This window comes from Phascolarctos cinereus, unplaced genomic scaffold, assembly GCF_003287225.1.
Source record: "Phascolarctos cinereus isolate Bilbo 61053 unplaced genomic scaffold, phaCin_HiC Scaffold_2;HRSCAF=192, whole genome shotgun sequence".
NCBI classification, from domain to species: domain Eukaryota; kingdom Metazoa; phylum Chordata; class Mammalia; order Diprotodontia; family Phascolarctidae; genus Phascolarctos; species Phascolarctos cinereus.
The window spans coordinates 361439080-361458684 of record NW_027555625.1 but is presented as its reverse complement, the minus strand read 5'-3'; the positions used below and the strand labels follow the sequence as shown (position 1 = coordinate 361458684).

The window sequence follows — 19605 nt, the reverse complement described above, 5'->3', positions numbered from 1 at the left end:
TGCAAAAATCAAACACCTTTCAAGGGTCTTATATTCTGTTGAGAAACACTCCCATTGCCAATATCAAGATCAAATATAAAGTTCTCGGGTGTTCAAAACCCTTCATAACCTGGCCCGCTTCTTCTTTTCCAGTTTTCTCATACCTTACCTTTACACGTTCTGTGATCTAGTGACACCGGTCTCCTTGTTATTCCTCAGTCAAGGCACTCCATCGCCTGATTCCAGGCATTTGCTCTAGCTGTTCCCCATGCTTGGAATTCTCTCCCTCCTCATGTCTACTTCCTGAACTCCCTGACTTCCTTCAAATCCCAACTAAAATTCCACCTTCTCCAGGAAACCTTTCCTGATTTTCCTTAATTTTTATGCCTTCCCTCTGTTGATTATTTCCAATTTATCCTGTGTATAGCTTGTTGCGCATAGTTGGTTCAGTGTTCTCTCCTTCATTAGACTATGAGCTCCTTGAGAGCAGGGATTGTCTTTTGCTTTTCTTTGTATCCCCAGTATGTAGCACAGTGCCAGGCACATAGTAAGTCTTTAAAAAATGTTTATTGATTGAGTGACCTATACATATATAAGTTTACATAGAACAAATTTAACATAATTATGAAGTAGTTTAGGGAGGTAGAGTATTAGCAGTTGAAGACAAAAGGATTCTTTTGTTTTAAATAAGTTTTATTGATATTTTGATATTGATTGATTGATATTGATTTTTTTTACATCGCTGTCATTTTCCCCAATATCCCTTTCCCTTCCAGAGAGTCATCCTTCATAACAAAACAAAAAGGGAGAAAAGAGAAGAGGGAAAAAAAACTGGAATTATCTCATTAAAAATAGGGAAATTCAGAAGAGGGGTAGTTTTTTTTGGGGGTGGGGGTAGGGCAGAAATGATAAGGGTGAATCTCTAAGGCCCCTTCCAGCTTTAAAACCTATGGTCCTATAAATCTGTGACTTAATTATGTCCAGGCTGCTGATAACAAAGCAAGATCTAATCAAACAAATTTGAAAATAACTTATATTTGCAGCTTGCACAAATATATTTATGTTTAATGAGAGAAATATATATTTTTAGTTGTAACACATATCATCACTAAGTATTTGCTTAAGGGTTTCCAAATGGGTGCTATAATTGTTAATCTACCCTATTTTAATTTATTATTAATTTGGTGTAAATTTTAACAAATTATTTTAAGTTTAGTACTAGAAATTCAAATCTATGTGCATTTATTATAGAAAACAAAATATTATGAAAATGGCAATTTTGACAGTTAAAATAAGTGAAAATTGTCCAATTATATAAAAACCACTGCATAGTGGACTTCTTGGTTCAGTGAAATTCAAGTAGCCTTGATTTTTTACATTTTTCCACTGAACTATTTTTTATAGACTATGATAAACACATATAAGGTTTTGTTCTAATAACAGTATCTATTGAATAAAAACCAGATTAGGGTATTTCTAATAGCTTACATAAATATTGAATTTAGTTGATGCCATTTAATTGACATAAATATAACTATAGCACATTTCTTATGTAGATGAGACCAATTTCATTATGTACATCTGGTATTGTGCCTAATTGCTTTCTCATTTTAAATGATAGCCACATGTACCATTGATGAAAGGATTTTATACACATAGGCTAGATGTGTTTTTTTCAAATGTTCATGTTGAAAGAAGACTGAGTCATGAAGCTGTGACTCTAAACCACAAGCTGTCAGATTTCCAAGTTTGCAAATCTGTTCTGATATATTCCTGTAAAAGAAGTTTGTAAATGTGTTCACTTTTATTCCTAGATGATGCTTATAGACCTCTTTTGCAGAATTAGTTTTGGAGCTTGACCGTAGCCCTTTTCTGGGTGTTGAATATATTTTATTTGTGTATTGTACCAATGCTTCATTAATAAACTAAATAATTGGAATGGTCTACTTACAGCTTGCTTTATTAATTTGTTTCTTATCGGAGGATTATGATAACAAGATGGAAATGCCGTGTGAAACCTGTTAGATATTGCTGTAATTGAAATGGGCAAGTAAACATGAATTAATATGGGATATTGTGTGACTGAGAGTCATTCTTTCTCTGAATTCAAAAGGAGACTTTGAAAGGTGGACTTGAAACATCTAGATCCGGGTGGTTTTTATAAACTTGGCTCTTTTTCTGCACATCTGATTCTTATTAAGGATTTCCACAGGAATCTTTGTATTGTGCAAACTTGAGTTGTGTTTTATCTTTGAAATCCCACAGCTTTTGTTAATGCAGTGAGTAAATGTTTCCATTAAAGATATTTATAAGAGGATTTAATTAAACTTTTGAAAAGTATGCTAAACTAGAGATTTTGATTTTAGGATGATGAGCTTGAGAAGACTAAAAACAATTCAAGCAGCCTAAAGTCTGTTTTAAAAAATAGCTTCTCTTTTTCCACTGGTGCTGGGAATGACTGAAACCAGCCCATCATTGCTGTAGGTTGAGCAGGCTACAGGTATTCAAAGACTTGCAGCAGAGAAGAGTTACCTTTTCTTGACAATATGGTCATTAATAATATAATTGTTAACTTGACCATCATTATCATCCACTGAACCCTGACTTAGATTCTTCATCATGGCTTGGCATGACCTTGGCTTCTCAAAAGCAGTGTTAATAAAGTATGTGTTCTGGTAAATTCTTTTCAGCTGGAAAGGTTTGAATAGTGCCTCAAAAATAGGTTGTGTGTCTTATTATGCAGGGATCAGACTGGCAAGCTCACCACTGGAAGATTGGCCACAAAGGGATGAATTTATTGAATGATCAGACCTGGTTCTTTAGGAAAATCACCATAGCTATTTAGAGCAGCTACCTGGAAAATGTTTTGGGGTTGTGGGGGACATTGCAGCTAGGTGGCAGAGTGGATACAGCACCAGGCCTGGAGTCAGACTCAGACACTTACTAGCTGGGTGCTGCTGGGCAAATCACTTAACTCTGTTTGCTTCAGTTTCTTCATCTGTGAGAAAATGAACTGGAGTAGGGAATGGCAAACCACTGCAGTTATCTTTTCCAAGAAAACCCTCAACAGGGTCACAAAGAGTCAGACACAACTGAAACAACAAAACAACAACAAAGTTGGAAGGGGAGAGACTTGAGGCAGGGAGACCAAATAGGACATTATTTCAGTAGTCCAGGGGAAAAGATGATTAATACCTAAACTAGGATGTGCGTATAGAGAATGAAATAAGAGTATATGAGATTGATGTGGAGATAGATAGAATCAGTAAGGTTTGGTTCTAAGCATTAGACTTGGAATCAGGAAGACCTGATTTTATGTCCTGCCTCTGACATTTACCAGTTGTGTGGTCTTGAGCAAGTCATTTGATCTCTTCAAGCCTCAGTTTCCTCATCTGTAAAAGGGGTCATTAGGCTTGACAGCCTCTAAGGTTACTTCAAGCTTAGATCTAAAGCTATGACTGTATATGTGGTACAAGTGAGAGTGAAAGTCAGGGGATGACATTGACATTACAAATTTGGGTGACTAAAATGATAGTAGTGCCCTCTATAGTAATTGGGTATTGTAGGGTACTAGCCTCTGATCATTCTCATCATTCCTTCAGCATTTGTACCAGATTTTTTTAACCCAGCATCCATGGATACCCAATATAGATTTCAAGAGGTCCATGAAATTGGATAAGAAAACAATTATATCTCCATTTTCACTAACCTCTAATGGAAATTTAACATTTCCTTCAATTATGAATGCGGGCAACAAACCACAGTGATATTAGGCTTTACCAGACTACCAAAGAGGTCCATGACACATAAAAAAGGTTAATAAACCCTGATTTAGACAATATTTTAGGTTGTGATGAAGTTGTTTGTGATGTTCTAAATATAGGAAAAGTTCATCAAGAAAGTAAGCAATTAGTAATTGATTAAGCACTTGTTATATATGTCAGGCACTGTACTAAGTACTGAGAATACAAAGACAGAAGTGAAACAACACCTGCCTTCAAATCAATCAGTCAATCATTAAGCAGTTATTAAGCATCTGTAATGTGCCCATGTGCTAAGCACTGGGAATAAAAAGAAAGTCAAAAGACAGTCTCTCTCTCCCAGGGGGCACACAATGTAATGGGGAAACAACATGCAGACAACTGTTTACAGGCATTGCTTATGCATGATAAATTGGAGTTAATTCATGGATGGGGAAGCTGTAGTATTAAGGGGCTCTTAAGAAAGGCTCCTTTAGAAGGTGATATTTTAGCTGGAACTTGAAGGAAAAGAAGAGGGGGAGCATTCCAGGCATGGAAAACAGTGAAGTTGTCATGTCAGGAAATGAAATATCTTGTGTAAGAACAGGAAGGATGCCAATGTTATTGGATCACAGAGTTCGTAGGGATAAGGTATAAGAATCCTGAAAAGGGGGCCAAATTATAAAGGGCTTAAATGCCAATTTTTGAATGCCAGATTTTAATTTGATCCTAGAGAAAATAGGGAGCCACTGGAGTTCATTAAATAGGGAGGTGATGTGGTCAGGCCTGTACTTTAGGAAGATCAATTTGAAATCTGAGTGGAGGATAGATTGTAGTGAGGAGAAATGTACATATAAAGATATATACAAAACACATAGAAAGGAAATTAAAGTCGAATTGTAGTCGAAGGCACTAGGAGCTGGGAGAACTACAAAAGACCTCCTGCAGAAGGAAATACTTGAACTAAATCTTGAAGGGAAACAAGGATTCCAAAAGGCAGAATTGAGTAGGGAGAGCATTCCAGTCATAAGCAGCAGTCACTGCAAAAGCACGGAGCCTGGAAATAACAAGTAGGACCTCATGGTTGAATCATAGAGTATTGTTTTGCTTTTTAATTTTCCCCAAGCTGTTGGACTTGTTTACATAACGTCTTACAGTGAAATGTTAATAACCATAATAGATCATGTTTTAGAAAGTAATTGCTTTTCTCACAATCACCTATGAAGTAGGTAGGTACAAAAGTATGGAGAAACTACATTATTTGTGCAGTCACGTACATAAAATGTTGGTGCCAGAACTAGTGGCCAAGTCTCCTAAATCCAAATTTAGTATATTATTATTGTACCACTGTCTCCATATATAGTAGGGGAGTGTTGGGGGGGAAATGTCTTTGTATCCCTCTCTCCAACAAAAGTAGGGCAGATTTATCAATCTAATGGGCAGTAATTAAGTGCTTCTTAAATGAAAAAAAAAAGAATTTTTACATGGTAGGCAAATGTAAAAATTCATCTGTAAAGTTTGCCATTTACTTATCTAGTAATATATGTATGTGTGTGTGTGTGTGTGTGTGTGTGTGTATATATATATATATATATATATATATATATATAAAACATATATTACATATATAGAGAGAGAGAGGGAGAGAGAGCTAATATATAGCTTAGGCCTACTTTAAAATTAATATTGGTTACATTTTAAATAAATGTAAAAGTGTATTTTTTCCTCCCATTTGAGTATATTATATACTTTTATCAGTGGACTAAAACTACAATCACCTTATTAGTCTAAAATCCTCCAATTTTATATTTAAAGAAAACATTACATCAAAGAAAAATGAATATCTTCCCATAATTTCAGAAAATAAAGTTTTGAAAAAATTCAAATTTTTACCAAATGACAAGTTGTAACAAAGTTGTATAATTAACTTAGAATTAACACCCAAAATATATAAAACTAAATAGTACCACCTAGTGGCCAATAGTTTTAAATTACATACCGTGCTTTGAAACAACTTCGGACTACCAGAATAAGAAAAGACCGTGGAAGCACAGATTTAGAACAGAAAGGGACCTTAGATGTCATCTAGTTTAAAACTAGACATGAAGCATAAATCCACATATTTCTTTACCCCTAAATATGAGTTTAAGATCTATGGAAACATGTTTTCTTGGTAAATATATGAAGATAGTCGTTATACTTAGTTTTTTTTTTTTAATTGACTCTTTGTCCACTTATAATCAACCGTTGATATGGTTAAAATAAAGCTTTTATCTTTGATAAGATGGTTTTAATCTTTTAAAAAGTGGGTTTTGTTATTCAAGTAAGTAAAAATTAATTGTTCCAACATATTAGGTTATGAACAGAATTCAGAGCGTGCCATTTTATCTATTAAAATGGGAAATGTTCACCCTGGAATTATTTGTTTGAATAATATATGTACAGAAGTTTTTGTATTCGTTAAGAATCTCTAGCATAACTTTTGGAGATTTCAGGATATGTGTAGATCACCGTAACTCAGATTTCTAATAATAATACCCCACATTTATATTAATTTCAATTCAGCATGCATTTATTAGGCCCATACTGGGTGTTGGGCATTATACTAGGCATTAGGAATGCAAATATGTATGTGTTTATACATATGCACACACAGAAGTAAACAGGACATACGCATGCATACACACGTATACAAACCCACACATATACACACATAGTAAGTACTTGAGGCAGGGTGGAGAGCACCAATGACTGGACTCTTGAAAGCCCTCTTGGAAGTGGTCCTTGAAATGAGCCTGCAAGGGAACTTTGAGAGGTGAAAGTGAGGAAGGATAGTGTTCGTCCTGCAAGGTCTCACCACCCTCTGCCTTCTGATAGAAGTATGGAGCCATGAAGGCTAAAAATTCCATTTAAGGAAGGAGCTTTACTCAGAATATCTTATTCCTTACCCAGCTATACTACTTTGGGACTTCTCTCATTTTTCTACCATGACTCCAGGTACTCTCCACTGTTTTTCAGCTTCCTTTTGTGTGTTGCCTTCCCCAGTTGGATAGTCAGCTCCTTTAGGGTAGGAGTTATCTTTTTGTTATTTGTATCTCCAGTGCTTAGCACACTGCCTGGTACCTAGTACACACTTAAAAATGTTGAATGATTGATTCTAGGTATGGTGGACAGCCTGTACAAAGGCATGGAAGAGAATATTATGCCTAGAGTAGGTTAATTTAACTGGAATATAGAATGTGGCTAGGTGGCTCGGTGGATAGAGTGCCAGGCCTGGAGTTACAAAGACTCATCTTTCTGAGTTCAAATCTAGCCTCAGATACTTACTAGCTGTATGACCCTGGGCAAGTCACTTAACCCTGTTTGCCTCAGTTCCTCATCTGTAAAATAAGCTAAAGAAGGAAATGGCCAACCATTCCAGCATCTTTGCCAAGCAGCGAGTCAGACATAACTGAAAATGACTGAACATAGAGTGCCTATGGGGAGTAATGTGAATCAGTCTGTAAAGGTAGGTTGGAACCAAATTAAGTACTTTAAATGCCAAATAAAGGAGTTTGTATTTTTATTCTGAAGGCAACAGGAATCCACTGAAGTTTAATTGAATATAGTGGGGGTTTTTTGCATTTTAGTCCATAAAAGATGCCTTTCATATGTCTGCTTTTTTGGTAAATAGTGGTAAAGGTATCATACACTGCTTATCTATCTATCTATCTATCTATCTATCTATCTATCTATCTGTCTGTCTGTCTATCTGTGTTTTCCTTTCTGTTCCCATTTAGTAATCTCCAGAGGTCTATCATATTTAACTTTTCTAAATTATGATCTGTCACTTCTTTGTCATCCATTTTTTGTTAGATTTATCTGCAGCTGAGAAGAGAAAATTGACATCCCTCACTATCATAGGTTTACCATATATTTCTCTATGTAATTCATGTAACTGTTTTTAAGTATTTAGAGGCAGTGGTATATGAAACATAAATGTTTGATAATGGTATTAATTAAAAAGTGTGCATGGCACCTTTCAACAAAATGTAGTTTCCCTGTTCATCTATTTTAATTAAGTCTACTTATCTGAGCTCATGATATTCCTGCCTTTTGGGCAGCTAAAGCATAATAGATTCAGCTGAACCATAATAGATTTTCTTTCAACATCATTTTATTTAAAATGTGTTTTTTTGTAAGCAACTTATTATTGGATTCTGCTTCTAATCCATTCTTCTCTTCTGTTTTATGGATGAATTCATGCTATTCACATTCAGTTATGACTGTTAATTGTGTATTTCCCCTCTATCCTATTTTTTATACTTGTCTTTCTCTTTTATTCTCACTTCCTCTTCATAAAGAAGAAGAAAGAGATAAGGAATGAAACTAACAAAAGCTCCTTAGATTTAGTATAATCTGTTCTGTTCACCAATTCCATTTCTCTTTTGTTTACCCAGAGCCCAATAACAGGTTCTTCTCTTCTCTTTTCTTTTAAGCTGCTCTTGGAAATGTGTCCTCTTTAGGTAGAGTTTGTTTTGCTTAAGATTAATCCTAATAATAATAGCTAGCATTTTGTATAGCATTTTAAGGTTTGCATGCTTTATGAACATTATGTCATTTTATCATCCAACAACACTGGAAGTAGGTGCTATTATTATCCCATTTTACAGATGAGGACACTGAGGCAGAGATTAAGTGATTTGTACAGGGTCACACAGCTAGCTAGTAAATGGTGTCTGTGACTAGGTATGAACTTAGGTCCAGTGCTCTATTTACTATAGTATCTAGTTGCCTTAATCTGCCCTCCATCTTATTCCTTCCTTTACCATCTTCCCTTTCCCACCTATTTCCCTCTTGAGTGAAATGTACTGGTAGATCCCAATTAGTATTAGTAATGAATCCCCTGAAGCTGTTACATGTAATTGAATTCCCACTCTTTGAATTTATAATTACCTAAAATATGATAATTGATTCTAGCCTATTGGAAAAATGCAATACAGCTTCTTCAAGAGATTCATTATTCACATTAATTGGGACCTGACTGTATTTCTATACCCAACTCTGTATGTGTGTTTGTGTATTTGTAATTCTTTCCTTCTTTGACCAGTCCAGATGACAGCGGGTTCACCACCACCTTTTCCTCTGTATTTATATAGATTTCTACTTGTACACACAAATTATATGAGATAATTTTCCTCATCCTTTTCTTTCTTCTCTCATCTCTAATAAATTCTCCCAACCCCCCTTTCTATTATTCTTTTAAGATCATATAATCATGATAGCAACACTCCCAGATACTCTATCTAATCAGATTTCCTCTATGATTTCTGATGATGATAAAGTCCTCAGGGGGTACATGTATCATCTCCCAATATTAGAATGTAAACAGTTTATCTTTGTTTAGTCCCTTACATTGCTCACTCATATTTACCTTTTTTTGTTTGTTTCTCTTGATTCCTGTGTTTATGTTTCAAAGTTTATACTCAGCTTTGGTCTTTTCATCAGGAATGCTTGGAAATCTATTTTGTTAAAGTCCATTCCCTCCCACCCATAGAATTATACTTAATTTTGCTAAGTAAATTATTTCTTCTTATAAGCCCATGTCCTTTCTCTTCTTGTATTCCATGCTCGCCACTCTTAATAGTGGTGGTTCCTTAATCATATTTGATCTTGACTGTAATTTCTCAGTGCTTGATTTTTTTCCTTCTGGCTGCTTGCAGTATTTTTTTCTTTTACCTAGAAGTTTTGAATTTAGGCTAAAATATTCCTGGGACTTTTTATCTTGGAGTTTCTTTCAGAAGGTGAATGACTGGTAGATTCTTTCCGTTTATATTTTGCCCTATGATTCTAAGAGATTTAGACAGTTATATGATTTCTTGAAATGTGATGTCTAGGCTTCTTTTTTTTGTTATGGTTTTCAGATAGTCCAGTGATTGTTAAATTTTTTCCTTCTATCTCTTTTCCAGGTCAATTGTTTTTTTCTATGAGATACCTTTTTATTTTCTTCAGTTTTTTTTTTGTATTTTGACTTTGTTTTATTATTTCTTGTTGTCTCATGGAGTCATAAGCATTTATTTGGTCATTTCTAATTTTCAGGGAGGTTTTTTTCTCCTTTGGGTAAGGTTTTGTACCTCTTCTTTTTTTTTTTTTTTGCCTTTTTGGGGAGGTGATCAGGGTTAAGTGACTTGCCCAGGGTCACACAACTAGTAAGTGTTAAGTGTCTGAGGATGGATTTGAACTCAGGTCCTCCTGAATCCAAGGCCAGAGTGCTATTCACTGCACCACGTAGCTGCCCCTGTATCTCTTCTTCCAATCTATTAATTCTCTTTCCAAATCTTTCTTCCATAGCTCTCATTTCCTGTTTTTCTCCAGCATTCTTAACTCTTTTAAAAAACTCTTCATCTCTTTTAACAATTCTCTTTGGACTTAGTCTATGCAATACTTTTCTTTGAGGCCTTACTTGTGGATATTTTATGTTCATTCTCTTCTAAATTTGTGTCTTGAGATTTCCTGCTACTACAGTAATGCTTTGTAGGAGGATCCTTTTTTATTTGTCTGTTTGATCATTCTTCCAGTCCACTTCCTGACTTCAGACTTTATGTTAGGGCTAGACTTGTCACACTTCTGCGGGAATCTCTGAACTAAGATTTTGAATGTTGTGCTATTCCTGGTTCTCAAGGACAGCTCAGGCTGGGGATCTGCAAGCTTGCATTGCTCCCGAAGTAATCTGATAACAGGGTAACAGCACTCCTGGTCTTAACTCTGCAAGTTTCTGAACTTGGTTTAGGTTTACATAACATTCCTATTGGTTTGTTCATGATTGGAAGTTCCAATAGTCTGCTGCTGGATTTAGCTGCCATCTATTCAGCCAACTGGAAATCTCTGTTAATTCAGAGTGACAGAACTGCGGGCTCCCCTTTGTCTCCCCCTTTGTTCTGGGATTCCTTCCCTGTTTATTCACCCTTAAGGCTTCACACTGGGCTAGAGAATGGAATTAAGACCCTAATCAGCTCCTGGGGTCAGAACCACACAGCCACTGTTTACTTCTGAATTTCTTCCTAGATCAGTACACAGCCTAGGGCTCAATCCAGAAATACCACATCTAGGCAGAGGTCCCTTCTTCTCAGTCCATCTTGGACCTGTGGTAATGAACAAAAGAACTGCCACTTGGAACTTTTTCCCAAATCTTACACAAAGTCTAGGTATCCTCTTATAAGTCTGGGAACCCATCTTGCCTTGTGTGCCGAAATGACACATACCTAGCCATATTCTTTTACCAGTGTACACGAACCTCTCTGTCTCCCTATGCCAACTCATTCTGGAAAAAAGATGTAATTGTAATTTTTTTCTTGAATTTCTGATTAGGACTTAGTTTGATGTATTTTCTAGAAACTGTCTGTAATTCTTCTTGTTGCTCTGCAATATTAACTCTACCCATTTGTTTTCTAATGTATTAGCATATTTACTTCGAAATTGGGAGAACGTGTGTGTTATGACAGCAGCCAATTTTAAGAAATCATCATTTATCAGTATTTCTCTTTCCCTTTTAATTAACCACATCCAATTAAACTTAACAAATACTTAGTAAATCCCTATCATGTGCAGAGTACTATACTCAGTTCTAATTAATGTATTAAGTTTAGCTGTAGCATATTCCCTTCTTTCGTGGAGCGGGGAGATGTGACACATACATATGCAATTTTGTGGAGGGTCCAAACCTGTGATACCATTGGTTAGGGCATTTCTGGTTTTAGAAAAAGATCCCTCTTTATAGACCTGCCCCACTTCTGTAATTTGTAGTCTTTAAAGAGTTGTCTAGGGCACTGTGAGGTTAAGTGATTTTCCCAGGGTCACACAACCAGTATGTATCAGTGACATGTATTAAACTCAAGTCTTCCTTGCTCTGAGATGGGCCCTCTGTTTAACAATGCCATACTGGCTCAGATGCTTATAATCTAGCCAATAGCTCACTAACATTCAGATTCCTTAAGAGTCTACCCAATATGACGGATGTTCTAATAAACCTTGTCTTTGGCTGGGGGAAAAAAAACAATGCCATACTCATAGTAAAGGAATAAAGTGTTTTATTTGAGGTTCAAGTAGGTTGGTTAAAAGATCCTTAATAACTAAATGAATACAAGCAGTCTTTCTGGAGGTGATACCATTTTAATAAAAATAGCATCTTTAAATGATAAGTAGGAATTTAGTAGACAGTGAAGATGCAGGCATAGGAGACATCATAAAGAAAGGAAAGAAAATGGAAAAATGTATATTGCGGGGAGGGATGATAGTGCTATTTAAGAGAAATGGTAAATCGTCTACTATGAATAGGCCATAGATTACATGGAAAGAAATAACATGAGAGAAGATTGGAAAGATACCACAATGAAGGACTTTGAATCCTAGCCTAAGCATTTTACATTTTACTCTCAGATAAAAGATTTATGTAACAAGATCTGTGCATAAAGGCATTAAGTCTAATGGCTTCTAAGTGATGATTTGGAAAGGTGAAAGAGAAAGTAAAGGTAACCATACAAGTTAAGAAACTACTGCAGTAGTTGTGTAGGTGTTAATGGAGGCCTATATTAGCATGGTGGAAGTATGAATCAAAAGAAGGAGATGAAGGTAAGAATTATTGTCAGAAGGAGGACTTAGTAATTACTAAGTATTAGTTACTTAGTAATTACTAGGAAAGGTTTAGTAATTAATTAGACATGAGGTAAAAGAAGGAAAAGTCAAAGAGAACACCAAAGTTTAAAACATGGGAGACAGAGTGAAGTGAAAAAAAGAGGATTAGAAGGAAAAGTAACGAACTAGGTTTTGAACATGTTGAATATGAGGTGCTCGTGGGGTATTCAGGTAGAGTTATCCTGTAATCGATCATTCAGCACTTTTAAAGCATGCCATCTACCAGGAACTATGGTAAGTGCTCGAGATTCAAAAAGAGGCAAAAGACAGTCCCTGCCTTTAAGGAGCTTACAGTTTAATGGAGGGAGACAGCATACAAACGTGTCCATCCAACACAAGCTACGTATAGGATAAACAGGGAAATAATTAACAGAGGGAAGGCACCAGAATTAGGAGGGTTGGGGAAGATTTCCAGTAAAAGGTGGGATTTTAGTTGGGACCCAGGGAAGACAGGGAGATCTGTAGGCTGAGCAGGAGAGAAAGAGCATTCCAGGCATGGGAGACAGCCAGAGAAAATGCTCAGAGGCAACAGATAGAATGTCTTGGATGTGGAATAGCCAGGACACCAGTGTCACTGGATCCAATAGTACACATAGAGCAGTAAAGTGGAAGAAGGCTAGAAAGATAAGAGGAGGCAGGGTTATAAAGGGCTTTGAATGCCAAACCATATTTTATATCTGAACCTGAAGGTAATAGGAAGGAGGAGGACCTGCGTTTTAGGAAAATCACTTTGGTGGCTGAATGGAGGATGGAAGAGAGTGAGGAGAGACTTGAGGCAGGCAAATCCACTGGCAGCCTATTGGAATAGTGCAGGCATGAGGTGAAGAGGGCCTGTATTAGAAGGGGGTGTATTTGAGAGGTGTTACAAAGGTGAAATCAAAAGGCCCTGGCAGCAGATTGGACATGGGATGTGAGAGAGATTGAGGTGTTTAGGTTGCACACCAGAGTTACCCTCTATAGTAATAGGGAAGGGTAGTTGGGGGGTAAGTCAAGGCAAGATTTACCGGGAAGTAATGAGTTCCATTTTGAACATGTTGAGTTTTAAGATGTCTACTGGACATCCAATTTGAAATGTCTGAAAGGCAGCTGGAAATGTGAGATTAGAGGTCAGAAGACATATTGAGGCAAGATAGGTAGATGTGAGAATCACCAGCATAGTGATGGTAATTAAATACGATTAAACTCAAGTGTAGACAGAGATGTGGACCTTAAACTCAGAAAGCAACTCAGAACTAGATATATAAAGGGCTTCATCTGACTAAAGGTTATAGTTGAAGCCATTGGTAATTTTTTTCCTTTCAAAAAAAGTTTGTTGATATATTGTTTTTATATTATATATATTTTACATTATAATTAACAAATTACTCCAACTCTATGAGAAGTCTCTTGTAACAAAGTAAAACAGTTAAGCAAAACTAACAACATAGTGACCTTATTTGAAAGTGCATGCTACATTCCACATTTATATCACCTCTAACTTCTCTATTTAAAACTTTTCTAAAACATTAACAAATCTATTTTCTCTCCCTCCCACTCTACTCCCCTAGTTGACTAAAAAAAAAAAAAAACAAATTTCTTGTAACAAATATGCAAGTAAAGCAAAATCCCTCATTGTTTGTGTACAGAATATGTCTCATTCTGCGCCATTAAACTGTTGCCTCTATCAGGAGGTGTATAGTCTGGTTCATACTTTAAAATCATGAATAGTCATTGTATTGATCATAGTTCTTATAGTTTTCAAAGCTGTCTTTAAAACACTGTTATTGTATTGGTTGTGTGTGTATATGAAATCTGTATTTACTTGGGTGTACAAGTATACTGTTATTGTATAACTTGTTCTGGTTCTACACATTTTATTCTTTATAAGTTAATTAAAAATGTTTAAATTATTCGTTTTTATAATATTGATATACTACCAATTATTCTTACTTTACTTTGTATCAGTTCATGTCTTTCCATATCTCTTTGAAATCTTCTATTTCTTACATCATTCTTATTTCTTACAAATCATTCTTGTTTCTTACACCATACTATTCATCACATTCATATACCATAACTTATTCAATTTATTCGTAGTAATAATGAGAGCAAAATAAATACATGCAACCTTAGAGTGAAATGACTTGCTACAGCTCATGGGAGTAGGTGCTTATTATGTATATGTAATGTATTACATCGCAGAATTCCTTTTAATATTTATATTTATTTTCTGTTTTATTTCTATAGCAAACCCAAGGAACCAATTTTCAGTGCAGGTAGGTCTGGTTTTATTTTACTTTATGTACCCTTGCTTCTTCAAATCTAGAGATATTAATAAGAACAAAAGGTTTCACAGGTATAGAATTTGAGCATTTCACCCTTTTGTCACTGAATTCACTGATAAGAAAGTCTATAACATTTGTATGATGGAGATTATGTAAGACAAGTACACAATGTCGGCTTAGCACCCAATTACAAGTAATTCAGATAATAATTGGTACTCTTTTTTTGGTCATTAACAGCGAGACCAAGATTTTAAAGGTTCTAGAGACTCTTAACCCTGTAATTGGTCCCTTTCCAAACTGGATTTAAGGTACTTTAATTTGGCAGTATGGGGGAAGATTGAATTGCCACTGCCCATGCTATAACAGGATTTTCTATGTTGAAAGATAAAGGGCTTCTGTTTCCTTTGTTACTAACTAGGCTTCTTTCATAAACATTTGCATTTCTTTAAAAGGGGAAGCTTCTGATGCATCAAATTATAACCCTGTCTAAAAGTAACTTTTTTTTTGCCTTTTGATTTCCTATACTGCACACTAATAGTTAATATATACATGTATACATCTATTATTTTCTTTTAACACATTTCATAATAAGGGAAATGCTACTTTAGTGTATTAACCTTATTTTAAATTGCATTGAAAATGCGAACACTCTTCTTAAGTGTCCAAGTTGAAGAAGCTAATTTAATATTACTTTTTCTTAAAATAAATTTATAATTAAAATATGATTATTTGAAAAACAAATTTTGTCCGTATACATTTTATCATCCTCCACTGCCATCCTTCTCTAATGCTTCATCACAGTGTGGAGGTGACCCTGGTTTCTCATAAGCAATTCCAGGGGAGTGCAAGCTCTGCCAAGGTTCTACCAAGCTTGAAAGTCTTTTGTGTGTGGCCCGGCAACGGACTGTGCCCAGGGTCTGAGGATCAGACTAACCAGAAGTTCAGAGAGGCTTACCATCAGACCACTGACCATCAACTGATTATTTTTTCCTTTGGCCATAGTCATTTATTAAATTGTCTCCTAAAGGAGGGGCCATGACGCTGATTCGAGTACCCATGTTGATGAAATCATGGATCATTGAAATATATCATGGGCACCTCAAAGAGCTTGGTATTGAATGCACTTGTAACCATTCAAGGGAATGGTCAACATTGAATCAATTGACAGGGTAGCCTCTAACTGAAAACAGGTGAACAAGTGATAGAGCAGGGATCAGGGCAGTCTTGTTGTACTTGAACATCTCTTTATCAAGCACTTCTGTCTCTGTCTCTGAAATCACAAAGGGAAACGCCGTGTGACACACTGCAAAGGTAGGCTTCGTCTCTGAAACCTCATAGCTCTCTGAGCAAAACTATTACCCAGGCTACAGCAACTTACTTTTCATACAGGCAAACACAAAGTCTTCCTGTATGAATTTTTTTTTGGCAATACAATCCACTTCAATTTACTTTGTTAAAAGCATTCATAAGTGTCTCCTTGGATATGTTCCAATTAAAGGCTATAATTTGGATCTTGGTTTATCTTGGCAGATACTAGGAACTTATCTTTAAAAAAAATCTTAAGAGAGCTATATGGCAATCCCTGGATTCCCCATTGTGTTTGAAATTATATCCTGCACTTCTGCTGAAATATCCCTACTAAAAAGCCTGTAGATTTGGTGGTTGCTTGCTGTTGTTCTAATGTATGTCTGAAAAAGCATTGCTTTTCCCTTGCTCCTTTTTTTTTAGTAGGGGTAGATTCTCTGAATTTTTAATATACGAAATCATCTATGAATAAATTCAATGCTTTAGTAATATAGAATTTTTCTATAAGTAAACTTAAAACATTATTAATTACTATATTTTTGTGTATTTCATAAATATTGATTCTATGTATACATAATTTTAATGTTGTGGGAATGACCTAATTTTTCCTCTCTTCCCAAACTTCATTTTATTAGGATATTTTTAAACTATATTGATATAGACCTCATTCATTAATTAATTTCATCCAGCAAACATTTATTCTTTAATGAAGAATTGATTAGATTGGCCTTCATTCCTGATTCCATTGGCCTCCAATTATTTTTACTTCTGTTACTCTAGAATTTGGTGCTTTTAGACCCCATTATAATATTAGCCATTGGTTTATTGAATCTAGCTTTTGTTGTGTTTTTTTTTTTCCAATTTGCTTAAGCCAAAATTTCAGTTGACCAAAGCAGTTCTTTTTCATAACCATCTTGATAATTTTTCACTTTTGATCACTAATATATAGTAACTTCCCAAGTTTGTCTCTAATATTAAGTCTTAATGTCAGTATTATTGATATAAGAATAAATACTGGCACAGTAACCCTCAGTGTACCAGATTTTCAGCATATGATGCCTCAGAATATTTAGATTCAGGAATACAATTTATATAATTTACATAATTTCACACTGAATTTAATAAGTAACTTGAGTGACAAATATTTGATCCCAAAGGACAGTTTCAAAACAACTTTTCTGTTTTTCTTACATAAAATCTATAATAATCACCCACCAAATTAGTGTCAGTAAATAAGTATTCATTGAGTGACTAGTCTGTGAGCAGCACTGTATTCTGAGGAAACTGTAAGACTGTGTTTGCCCTCATTAGATTAGATTTAGTTCAGGAGTTATGACTAATATGTAATAATGACAAAAACAATATTGACAGTAGTAATACTAACACACTTATGTAGTGCTTTGTGGTTTGTATAGTACACATATTATTCCCCTCATTTTATAGGTGAGGAAACTAAAGTTTAAAGAGTTTAAGAAAGTTAACCAAGGTCATGTAGCTGAGCAAATGTTGGAGCCAGGATATACATGCAGGTCTTTGAACATCAGTGTTCTTAATAGACACCATATTGTCTTTCACTTATCAAAGAATGTAAGGCAGTTCAATTATAACTGTAGTAAGTTTAAGTATTGGAGTTTATATTAAAAAAAAAATAGAATTAGTGAGCACTAGAGATTCAAGCCTAAGGAAGCAGCCAGATTAGATGACCTCTAAAGTCTCTTATAAATTCTGAAATTCCATGATAAACAGGAAAAGCTTCCAGAGGAAGCAGCACTTATGCATGGCTTTAAAGGATTTTTGATAAACAAGGAAATCCAAAGGATGAGCAAGTACATAAAGGCAGGATTAAGCAGAATACATTTGCCAGATTATGCAAATACCAACTACATCAAAATAAAACATCTCTATTAGGAAATAATGGCAAATAAAGTCTCCTAGAGTAAAAGTCAGGCAAGAGAATTTAGACTTGATACAGTGGAAAATAACCAGAGAGAGTTCTTAGATAGATGAATGACCCAATAAAAAATGAGAGTTAAGGAATATTATCAGCCTGGCATTAGTATGGAGGATGAAGGTAAGAAACAGTGGAATCATTAGGAAGCTGTTGCAGTAATTCAGGTATGAAAGGATGAGGGCCTTGGCTAGAAAGATGGAAGTTAAGAGTAGAAAGGAATGGATGAGTGTGAGAAATATGACAATGCTAGAATCAGATGTACTGAGTGACTGACAGGAGATATATGAGGATGAAGAACATAGAAGAACATTCAACAACCAAGTTAAATATGTAGTACAAAGTTTTTATCAAAGAGACTTGAAGCACATGTACAAGATAAATTAAGATTAGGCTGTGCATTTGTTTAAAGTTTAAACTCAAAAATCTTCGAAACCAACAAATGAATGTAATTTATGCTTCACCTTAGTCTGTTTTTATAAGAATCTTGCCCTTCTTTTTCCACTGTAAGCATGATTATTCTATACATAACTTCAGATATATTGACACAAATACTGTTTAAAATGAATAAAAGCTAGGTGACTTCTTTGATGTAATTATAGAATCATAGAAATCAACAAAAGCATAAAAATCTGAGGCTGAACAAACTTCTCTAGAAACAAACAAGACAGTTAACCTGGGCCTTTTCAGTTCCCCAAAGTTCTAATCAGAGTTACATATCACCTCTCAAGCTACCAAGCTTTTTTAAGCAATTAAGTCACCATTTTCATTTGTTATTCATTTTTTTGTTGTTGTTCTCTGGTACAGTATTCTATACAAAATCCATTTTCTTTTAGAAATGTTTATGCCTGTTATAGGAAATTGAATTTCTTGAGTATCTTTTTCTTTAACATTTGTCTACTTAACAGGTTTAACATCTGTCTGTGGTTCTTCTGGCCCTATTTTAACTTTCACTTGAGCACTTCTCTTTTCTTTATGCATGTTTACTAGCATGGTATCTCTGCTGATGGTTGTGTTCTTATATGATGTTAAAGGTGTATCAGAATTTATCTTTGCACTGAAATATAACAAATCAATTTAAGTATTAAAAAGTTTGTGCATAAGCATATAAAATATAGCATTATAGTCAGTTTTAAAAATTAACTGGACTTCTTGATTTAATTGTAATTTTTGCTTTAATGGCATTTTTCTCTGTACTAATGACAGAGAAAATTGAAGTACTACAGTGTCTCTTTGGAAATATCATTTGAGTCCAATGTATTTTTTAACATTTATAATATTCTGTTAGAAAATTCTAAATTATGTGATTTATTTATGTGATAAAATGTCAAAACAAAAAAAAACTTGAAGCAAACTTTTATTTCATAGTATTTCACTACTTAAATGTTTTTCCTGTGGAATCATTCAGTGAGCATCCAATACATTTAAAGTTTTCATCTTTCATCTTAAATGTATAGATGTGTGATAGAGAATGTGAAGTTTGTTTTTCAGTTTTATTTGTGACCTGGATATTACACTGACATATTTGTACTTTTTATAGAGGAGGGCTACGTAAAAATGTTTCTTCGTGGACGCCCTGTTACCATGTACATGCCCAAAGATCAAGTGGAATCTTACAATTTGGAAGCAAAAGTAGAACTACCAACCAAGAGACTTAAACTGGAATGGGTGTATCCTTTATTTGTCTGTTGTCATGTTG

General features: G+C 34.9%; 1 protein-coding gene across 1 annotated transcript in view; it reads left to right on the top strand.

The window, feature by feature from the left end:
• The window catches only part of EML1 (EMAP like 1), a 218804-nt gene that overhangs the window by 103630 nt on the left and 95569 nt on the right, over positions 1 to 19605 (top strand). Inside the window, 3 exon segments of the mRNA XM_078150420.1 lie at positions 14616 to 14644; positions 15938 to 15964; positions 19447 to 19576. Coding sequence (XP_078006546.1) covers positions 14616 to 14644; positions 15938 to 15964; positions 19447 to 19576 — 186 coding nt within the window.